This window comes from Tinamus guttatus, unplaced genomic scaffold (assembly GCF_059628265.1).
Source record: "Tinamus guttatus ecotype Peru unplaced genomic scaffold, ASM5962826v1 Tinamus_guttatus_pri_ptg000591l, whole genome shotgun sequence".
NCBI lineage: Eukaryota > Metazoa > Chordata > Aves > Tinamiformes > Tinamidae > Tinamus > Tinamus guttatus.
Window position 1 is genome coordinate 455,616 of NW_028289125.1, and position 10,457 is coordinate 466,072.

Genomic DNA, 10,457 nt, shown 5'->3' on the forward strand with positions numbered 1-10,457 from the left:
TGTCTACTTTCTCCAGTGTTACCAGTTGAGAGAGATTGTTATGAACAACATCTTGCATATGTTTGTGTATGTATGTTGTTTTATTGCCCAGTAAAGCAATGGGGAAGTTATACGTTGAGGTTTCGACATCTGTCTTAGAGTGAAATACTGTAGTGATATCTCAGGGCTATGTGCCTGGAAGTTGCTTACAGAGGTTTTTTTGTCAGTTTGACTTCACAAGGAGACTGGAGGAGGACTCAATGCTGGCATGCCTCAGTTTCATCTGAAAATGCTAAATATTGTGAACTCCCTGGCCCATTGAGTGAATTTAAGATTGCAGAGATCATCCCTTTTATCTTGCCAGTTTGTTTTCTATCATCTGCTTCCACTTGAGTCTTTGGGTATGTCTGTGATGCCCTTTTGGATCTTGGGAAATGCTGAGAAACTCAGGTTACAGCTAATGCAGACAATTCTGTTTCCTGGTTGGCTTGCAGCTCTGAAAAGTGTTAGTGATCAACCTCCTGTTTCTGTTCTCTCTTTTAGAAATAAACAAGTATATGTAACCAACTTTGTTTTCTCAAACATTAGAAGCAGTTTCTTTCAAATGGCCTTTTTTATTAGTGCCGGCCAGTTTAACACCTTATTTTGGAAATAACTACTTATTTTGGTCCTCTAGACCCTCAGTCTAGGTGGACAGTTACTGTGAACTTGTCAAGATGAGCATTTTCTGAAAAATAGTAAGTGTGGTTTCAAATGTAATATCCAGTGGTTGGGAAATTAATCTATATATGATCTTAAAGCTTTTCTCCAAATTTCATGTTATATCTGAAAAAGTCTGTGTGAATTTTATAGTAAAGACCTTGATATTTTTCATAGTCACTGCCTGTTATCTGGGATTTATTTTGTTCTTTTTTGCTTTGGTATTTCAGTTTCATCATATTTAGATTTGACAGTTTACTTTCCCAATGTCATTGGGCTTTGACTTTTTTTTTATTACTGGCACCTATTTTATCCTGCTATTGGCTGAAAATTTTTATACAGTTTACCAAAACTCAAATATTTACTGAAATAGTGCTTCAAATATTAATATGCACATGTACACATAGACTACACATTTTTTCACTTAATATATTCTTTTATACTGTTATATACTTGAATTCAAATGTTAGTACTACTTTTTATACTCTAGAAATTAATAAGGCTTATCTATACAATTAGATAACATGTGTAAATTTTTAAAAAGTTAAGAAATCTCTGGAGTCCCCCATGACAGATGTTCTTTTCACATCTGCTGCAGAGTGGGAATTTGTCCCCATAAAATGCAGTTCATTTTTTTTTCCTAACAGCCAACAGAGGTTTCAGGGTTTGGGGAGTCACAATGAGACAGATTCTCACAACTGCACAGAGTTGGCACAGTGCTGGCTCTACAACTGCTTTTATCACCTGGGGAAACTTTTTTTCTTCAAAAATACATCTACAGTCATGACAGTGATTTTTAGGGATAAAAAGGAAGAGGAAGGAATCAGTAGCAGACTAAGTATGTAATTTTTACTCTGGCAGGTCTGGATTTCATGCCAAACTCTGCTGTAGATCGCAATGACAGTTTGAGATCACATGCTGTCTTTCTTTTTAACCCTTTCTCAATCTGGAAAACAAAAATTTACCTCAGAGAATTGTATGGGTGCTAAATTACTTGTGACAGGTTCATCCAGAGAAACTCTATTGATTCTTCTATACAACTAAAATTTGGCTTGGTAACATTGAGGCACTGTGTTAGACTCTTTAAAGCGCTTATAGACTCCTTAAACTGCTAGGAAGGAAGATATTTTTCACCATGCATGGAGGGGAGAGAAAAAAAGGAAATGTGATTTTTTTTTTCTTGAATTTCTGACATATTTGGAAGTTCTTCATTTTGACAAAAGAGGCACCATTAGAAATATTAGAAACACACTCCTTTTTAATAAGAGATCAGCCAAACTGGATGTAGGTGTCAAAGTAAACCTAAATGAACAAATCATGGGACAAAGGACAGCATTGATCCAGATATAAAACAGTGTAAGCATCCCCACACTACTTAGAAGAATTGGATGCTTCCTCCTGAAGCCTCCGCAAAAGTCAGCGGTGAAATGCCAGTCAGTGTGACTGTCATTGGTAGAGGGAAGTTCTCCAAGGCTCTGCTTGCTGATGCAAGCTTTTGCTAGAAAGGAAAAGAGCAAGAAACAGGAGCTCAAGTGGGAGTTGTAAGGGCTGCCCTGATGCTTTGCATGAAATTGATCAGTAAAGCCCCTATTATATTACATTTTGCTGCAAAGTTTTTTGCAAAGGTATTAGATCTTTCAGGATCCATGTCTTAGCTTCAATTGACATTTTTGCTTTAGTCCATTTTTAAAAAGTGTAGTCTATTTAAAAAAAAAAAAAAAAAAAAGTTGAAACTTTCCTTGAGATTCATACTGAATTAATTGCTGTAAGAGAACTTCCTGTCTGTGTTGCTATTATGCTTGTGTAACTAATCCTTTATAATCCTTATCCCTTGTCATCCTTCCAAGGTTACATGGAAAAAGTGGAAGACTGGGGCTCAGTTGAATAAACGACTGACAATACCTACATTTCCAGTGCAAAATCTGAAGCATTTAAAGCTGAAGTTTCTTTCTTATAGATGCTCTTTGATTCCTTCCTGTTATTGCTGTGTATGGGAGATCTGTTCTTTAGTTCCTTTTCTATCCACTAGAGATCCATTTCACAGAATCACAAAAAGGCTGAGGTTGGAAGGGACCTTTAGAAATGTAGAAATAGCCCAACCCACCCTACTTAAGCAGGGACACCTAGAGCACATGGCATGGGGTGGAATCCAGGTGGATTTGGAAGATCTCCAGGGAAGGAGATTCCACAGTCTCTCTGTGCTGCCTCCAGTGCTCCAGTCACCCTCCCAGGAAAGGAGTTCTACCTCATATGGAGGTGGAGCTTCCTGTGTTTTTAATTTATACCGCTTGTTCTGTCACTGGCCACCACTGAGAAGAGTTTAGTCCCATCCTTTTTACATTCACCCCTCAGGTATTTGTACATATTGATAAGATCCCCTATTGATCTTCTCCAGGCTAAACAGGCCCAGGTCACTTAGTCTTTCCTCATACGATAGCTGCTCCAGTCCCTTAATCATCTTTTGTTGCTACACTGGACCCTCTCTGAAAGCTCCACATCCCTCTTGTCCTGGGGAGCTCAGAACTGCCCCCAATACTCCAGGTGCAGCCTCACCAGAGCTGAGCAGAGGGGCAGGATCCCCTCCCTCCACCTGCTGGCAACGCTCCTCCTGATGCAGGCCAGGATCCCATGGGCCTGCTTGGCCATGAGGGCACATTGCTGCCTCATGGTTAACCTGTTGTCAGCCAGGACTCCCAAATCCCTCTCTGTGGAGCTGCTTTCCAGCAGGTCAATTCCTAATTTGTCCTGGTGCCTACATTTTACATGTTTCCTGCTTGATTTACCCTTCTACTATGGAGGGGAACCCAGTCAACAAATGCATCTCCCTGCCAGGAACTGGGAAACAATCTACTATTACAACTGGTACCAATAACCAAGTGCTTCTCACACTAAAGTCTCATTTGGGCAGATAGGCAAGGTTGCGTACCATGTATTTTACAAACATAAAGGGCTCTAGAAGCATTTCACAGTCGGAAAATAACCGCTTCTCTAGGATCTTATTTCATAGCAGGATGGAGCTAACAGTATGGAATCAGGGGATAGGCTTGGATAGCAGCTGTGATTTAGCACCTTCACTTTACATTAACCACAGTTTTTCTGCTATTATGTAGAGCAGTTAGAACTAGTTACAGCTCTGGGGAGAGCCTATGAATCCATAGTAAGTAAGTGCTCTGTATGGTTAGTAGAGAAATAGTCCTCTAAGCTCCTACAAAGGGTACTGCAATGATATCTTGTTTTGGCTGAGAATTTGGGATTGCTGTTGTGCTCTCTGTTAGACTGCCCTTATAGTTAATTTAGAAACTTGAATATGAGATGCATCAGGGTTTTCCTGTGTGATATCTTTTGTTGTGTACTACATACTTTGTACTTATGTGTAGTTTCTAGCTGACTGCATTTGAGTATCATTATTTTAACTAGAAGAGATAAATCTAAGTGACAGATGCTGGGCCAGACGGCATTACCTGTTTGGCTGCGCTCTGCCGTGATCTAGCAGAAATTCTAGTAGTTGTCTGTGATTGTATCAGGTGAGACCACACTAGGCCATTGCTTCTTGTGCAGAAGTGCTTCATGGTGAGAAATACTAGTTGAGGCAAACTTGTTACTTATGAGAGGTTTGAAAATACCCAAGCAGGTTTAGTGAACTCTCTTAAATATCTACATGGAGTTTTAATGAAGCGTGGCAGTGATGACACATAGGCATCTTTAACGCATAGGCATCTGCTGAAATAATGCACCATTTAGCCAGCTAAAGAATTGCAGGAAACTTTGACTTTGAAATTCCTGTGTAGGTGGCTTATAATATTTGACTGGAAAGTGTGAATAGACAATGCTTAGTTGTTCATTTTGCAGCTTCTTTCTTGGACACTGAACACAGTTCCTATGGAAAGTATTAGTACCTTCTTGCATGAAAAAAAATGGTGCAAAATAATGGAGAGAATAAACATTTACAGTTCCAATGTCTGTATAAGCAAACATGGGGGAAGATATCCTGATGAAGTTGACGTTTTTCTACTGTAGTTTATTTTCTGACAATATTTTATATACTGGAAAATATTAAGGAAAAATGAATTTAACATTGCATGTGCTGAAGAACAGAAAAATTGAAAGTTTTTAAGAATGTGTATATCACATTGTATGTTTGTTGGCTGCTGTGTGTCAGTGTGAGTCGTGTTTGTAAAGTATTTTGCTAGAAGGAAAAAAAAAGTGGTTATTCCATATGAATTGGCATGTATATGCTTAAACGCGTTCTATAAATACTTGAATTAAAGGACACCAGATGTTGTACAGAAGCTGCTGCTGCTGTTTTCTGAACTTCATAGTATATTCTTTCAAAACCCACAGGAAGTAGCTGAGGGGAAAAGTATATTAATTAAGTTCAGAAATATATTTTCCAGTTATAGAAAAATCTCCAAAGAAAATACTGTTTGATCTTCAGAAATAAGAGCTTGCTGTCCCAGGAATCTGGTTGCAGCATGCAGCGCTGTCTCATGGGGAACAAAATTCAAACTCCAAGTTTACAAAGCTAGGCTAGCTGAGAGCAAGCCAGTCTGGCCCCTTGGAAATGGACCCATCTCTGTGACCCATCTCCTCTGGCTAGTGTTCAGAGCGCTGTAGACTGGATAAAGAAAATAAAAATAAGAAAAAAGAGAAGGTGTTTTTTTCTGTATCTGAAGGAATAATCCTGTAATAACAGGACTTCAGAAGAAAAGGAATGTATTCAGAATGTATTTCATAAGCTCTAGAGCTAAGGTAAAATACCTTGTTAAGTGTACCTTGGTTGAGAAATAAGATGTACAGTGAACCTCTATTTCTACATTTAAAAAGACTAGTTCTGGTGTAGTAACTTCTTTGTCAGGCGATTTAGTGAGAATGTGTCCCTATTTCAGAGTCCTTCAGATCCAAGCGCTGAAACAGTGTCTTCCATCAGTGTTTGACATCAGGTGTCCATCTGTCTCAACCCAATGATTATTTAACTGCCCATATGAAATGGAAGACTGCACAAGAAGGTTCATAAACCCTGATAAGATTCCTTAATCAAGTTCTCTTATGTCAAACAGATACTTTGAGCAGGCATTGTCATACTTCAACCGTTTTTGGAGTAGCAGGTCTTTTTCTTCTCTATCCCAAAGAATTCTACTGTAGGCTTTAAGAAACTTGCCTGCTGAATTTGTGTTTTACAAAGCTGTATACTCTCTTCTTTCCCTCCTGAACAGAAGGCAAAAATATCTTTTAAGTCATTTCATATAGACCTAGTATTTTTTTCTTTAAACATAGTGATGAGATGAACCTGAAGCTGAATTATCTCTTCCAATATGTAACCTATATAGTAGATAAAAATCCGTGACCTATAATAGATAAGAGAGTGAGAAATGGAAGAGATACCACTTCTTCTTCTTTTTTTTTTTCTAATTAATGCCTTAATATAACTTCTAATCTTTGAGTCAGTCTACAGAGTTTTCATTTTCTTCCACATCATATTTGAAGACTCACACATTATTTCAGAATCTGCAATAGCATATTGCCAATTTTAAAGGCATTTTGGTACTCACAAGCTGCTTTTTTCTTTTATTTAGAATATCTTCTATTGATAGAATGTTTTTGTGGGGTGGAATATTGTTATATGATAGTTTCATAAGCTTGTTCTCTTAGTCACTGGTCAGATTTGCTTTAGTATGTGGCCTAACCCATATGGACCTACGTAAGTCTTCCCTATTCTGAACTCATTCCCTTTAATCTTTTTTTGTAAAGCCAAAGTCTACTGCTACTGAGCGAGCCATTGCAAGACTTGCAACACACCCCATCTTGAAGTCAAAAATTGCTGAGCTTAAAGGTATGAAGTAGTATACTAACTTGTTTGTGAGTGCATCACCTACAGGGATGTTACCTTGCTCCTGTATATTTCTGACATGAACACACAGTAAGTGTATCAGTTCTTGCTGCTGTCTTACCTAACTGCAGCTAAAATAGTATCACAAGTTTGTAGTTATGTGAAGTGGTTGAAACTATCTTTTATACAGCAGTATGCCATAACATGTTAAGATATGGACTGTAGGACAAAAAGGGCTCAGCTGGAATTCTAAAAAGCCAATGGATGTAGTGGAATGTCTCCAAAATAAGACAGACTGAACTGGCGATGAAAGTAGCAATAGGTACAGATAAGTTCTCAAATTTATTTTGTAATGGAATCTATTACCAAGGTCCTTGGGGAATTGTTCCTGGTTCTATAAGATAACTGCTTTTTTCTGTAACCTCATATGCCAAAAAAAAAAAAGAAAAAAATGTTAAAAGGGGTGAAGTCCTAGGGAGAGTGCCATGAAATTCCTTCATTTTAAGAAACTATATCAAGTACTCATTCAATCATATCTGAACAATCTGCTGTTTCTTTACAGATTTTATGCACAAGGAATTGCCCTAGACAAGCATGGTTATAAACTGCCAATGACTTGTTGTCGTAGTTTAAACCCAAGTTCAAAAACATTGTATTGACCTGGTAATAATTTCAAGCTGTTTTCCCCACTTTCATTGTCATTATATTGTAAGACATTCTCTGTCCCATTTGTTCATAACTGAGTGATAGATATTCAAAATATACCTACTCAATATTATAAATACAATTTGCAAAAGTGTTTTGCTAAGATAAGTCATATACTCTTATGTATAAATGCAGAAATGGTGTTTTTCTGCCATTTTTACAGCTGCTGTAAAAGCTTTTAAGGATGCAAGAAAGACATCAGCCAGTACTCAGCTTTCAATAAAGAACAAGTCAGAAGAACAGCCTGAGTCTGCACCTCTCAATAGCAATATGGGTGACCAAGTTCTTAAAGTATTTCAAAAGCAGCAAGCATGTGAAAACAAAGCAAAAAAGAGTATGAAATTAGGAGCTAACACAGAGAAAGAACTTTGTGAGAGTGAATATGAAGAGAAAATTGGGGAAAGTGAGGAAGCATACACTCCAAAAGAAGTTTCATTACAGGCAGCAAAAGAGCAAGCAGTTGCCCAGAGTAAAATAGGAAAGAAATTTGACTATCCAAATAGAAAACAAGCCATAAGCATAACCAAATTCACTGCAACAAAAGAATCAGTTAGTGATGTTAGTGATGGGGAACAACATAATGAAAAAGAGTACTTTGATGACAGTACTGAGGAAAGGTTTTATAACCAGTCATCGGACTCTGACAGTGATAGCAATGATGATTTCTTCATTGGCAAAGTAAAAAGGAAGAAGAAGATAGCAGCAGCTAGTGACTTTTCTTCAGCAAAAGGAAAAAACAGACCACAGAAAACAACACTGAAGAAAGAAAATAACACAATGCCCACGACACTGCAGGATTTGATTGGAGAAGAAAAGCTACAAGCAAAAACAACAAAGCTGGAATCAGTGTTCTGCAGCTCACTGTCTACCTCTTCCAATCAGAAACCCAAAAATAAAAGGTAAACCTTTTCTTTTGTGCTCTTCACTGTTCTGTTTCCCCCCAATAATGGAAATAGTGATTTCTACTAATTTTAGTAGCTATCAGCAAACGATCAGAACTTCAGCTAAAATTTGCATATGCTATAACACTTGAAGAGCCATACACATTATTTTGATGACCACCCTTTATTCACAAATCCTTCTTCTTACTAATTTCATGAGAAATCATAAATAACGTTTTTATTTTTAGGAATACTAAAGACCAGCCTCTGAAAAACAGGAGAACGGGTATGTATTATTTAATATGATAAAACTATAAGTGTTAAAATATCTTTAGGTATTTGAAGTAAGACTCACAAGGATCAGTGTTTTTTTATCTGCCTTTATATTGCCCAGTTTAGTGCTACCTGTGCACAAACAAGACTGTCAGATTGTAATATTTGTCTCTAATATGTAGTTTACCCTTTAATGAACTCATAGCTCTTTCATTATTTTACTGAACTTACACTATATAGTTCCATTTTTCAACTTATTAAATAGGTCATATTGAGTTGCATTAGTTTAATATACAGAAAAAAGTAGAGATTGTTGAATATTAGATTGATATAGCATTCCTGATATAGTTAATGTTCTATATTCTATTTCCTGTACAGCTTTTCCTAAAAAAGAACCACAGCTCAAGAAACTTCAATTTGATAAAGTTGCAGGTACTAAGTGCAAAAACAAAAAAGCGTGTTTGGAGCAGCCTCTTCATCCTTCATGGGAAGCAAGCAAGAAACGTCGAGAACAAATGTCTCAAATTACAGTGTTCCAAGGGAAGAGGATTAAATTTGATGACTAGACTTTATATAAATTCAGATTTTAAAAGAAGATTCTTGCAGATTTGCATCTGGTGATATTTTCTTTTGGGGCAACAACTGGTGTTAGAAGCCTTTTTTTTCCCCTCTGTGCTAAGCTTGAAAGGCAGACTAGAAGTCCTCACTGAGATAATATTTCTACAAGTTTTATGAATATATATCTTTTTAAAGACATATTTAGATGCCTTTAAATTATTTTTATTAAACCATTCTTATCCTTTGAAGTCTGTAAAAGAATACTTTTAAAAAGTTCTTGCTAGAATTAATCATCTGTTTCTAATGAAGATCTGCTAAATAATGCAGTGTGGTGTCTTGACTAACAGGAGGTCATGTGGTGTGGGTTTGCAAGCTCTGTTACATAGTCTTGCCGTTAACAAAATACACCCTAATGTGAATGAATGTTACGAGGAATGTCATTTATGCTCTCCAAGGACAGTATGGATTCTTTAGTGTTTTGTTTGAGTAAAAATACACTTAAGACTATTTGAGATCTTGGATGTGAGGACAGAGGGGACAAGGTAAAATATCATCAGAAGAGGTAATCCAAAGAAAAATTATCATGTTCATCTCTGCTAAGAAAAGGTAAGAGATCTCTTAAACTTGAACAGACTTAAATTCATATGTTTATTAAATAAAGAAGTAGATCAGTGATATGCATGTTATGAAAAATTCTATATATTAATAAAATATTGGCCTTCATAAATTGTAATCTCTATCTTTCTTTGGTTATGTTGGCAGTTTGAAGAACTGAAAATGTCTTAAATATTCCGGGAAAAAATCTGAGTGCTCTGATATGCTGATATGTTTTTCACTTGTAAATCAAAGTCATCTTTCTCATTCCTCATGTTGACGCATAAGGAAATATAACACATATGAAAACGTAGTGTTACAACTACTATTGGTAGTCAAAATGATTTGGTTGTTTATCAATGAATGCTGAAAATTAAGATTTCCACAATTAGGAACATTCGACTGGCTAAGGTGACATTTCTTAGTTTTGGAGCAAGTTTGGAGATATGAGAATCTTCACTAATTTTTTTTTGAGAGACTTTTGCTAGTGGTTATTAGAAATGAAAATTGTGAGCTGTTAATTAATCTTCAATTATGTGGTTTATTTAACTATAATTGTCTTTCAGAATATACCAAATTAATCCAGAAACTTGATAAAAGACTACTGTAGCTGTAAGATGAATTGCCCTGTGCAATTCATATAGCATGTTGTGGGGACTTAGATTTATTAAATGCCCCTGGCTTCTGCATTCGAAGGAAACAATGAGCAACAGATTCGTACTCATTCGTACTCACGAGCATACTCGTGTATGCTGCTTGGGTTTTATGGATGTCTGCTTTTGTCATTGTGGCAGCTCTTTAATGACTGAAGACCCTTATTTATTTGTTCCTGTTATAGAAACTGTTTCAGACAGAAGGCAGTTCTTTCTGATGTTACCTGAAAAAAAATCAATTTTTATGTGCCCTTTTTGAAAAGTTCTTTTTGGAAAGCCAGAGGAGAC

The 10,457-nt window shown here is 36.6% G+C and overlaps 1 protein-coding gene across 1 annotated transcript in view; it reads left to right on the forward strand.

Annotated features, from left to right (window-relative positions):
• The window catches only part of SRFBP1 (serum response factor binding protein 1), a 60,341-nt gene extending 51,348 nt beyond the window's left edge, over nt 1–8,993 (forward strand). Inside the window, exons 5-8 of the mRNA XM_088534715.1 lie at nt 6,427–6,508; nt 7,374–8,109; nt 8,340–8,377; nt 8,743–8,993. Coding sequence (XP_088390841.1) covers nt 6,427–6,508; nt 7,374–8,109; nt 8,340–8,377; nt 8,743–8,930 — 1,044 coding nt within the window. The 3' untranslated portion in view covers nt 8,931–8,993. The remainder of the gene's footprint in view (nt 1–6,426; nt 6,509–7,373; nt 8,110–8,339; nt 8,378–8,742) is intronic.
• The last annotated feature ends 1,464 nt before the right edge of the window (nt 8,994–10,457 follow it).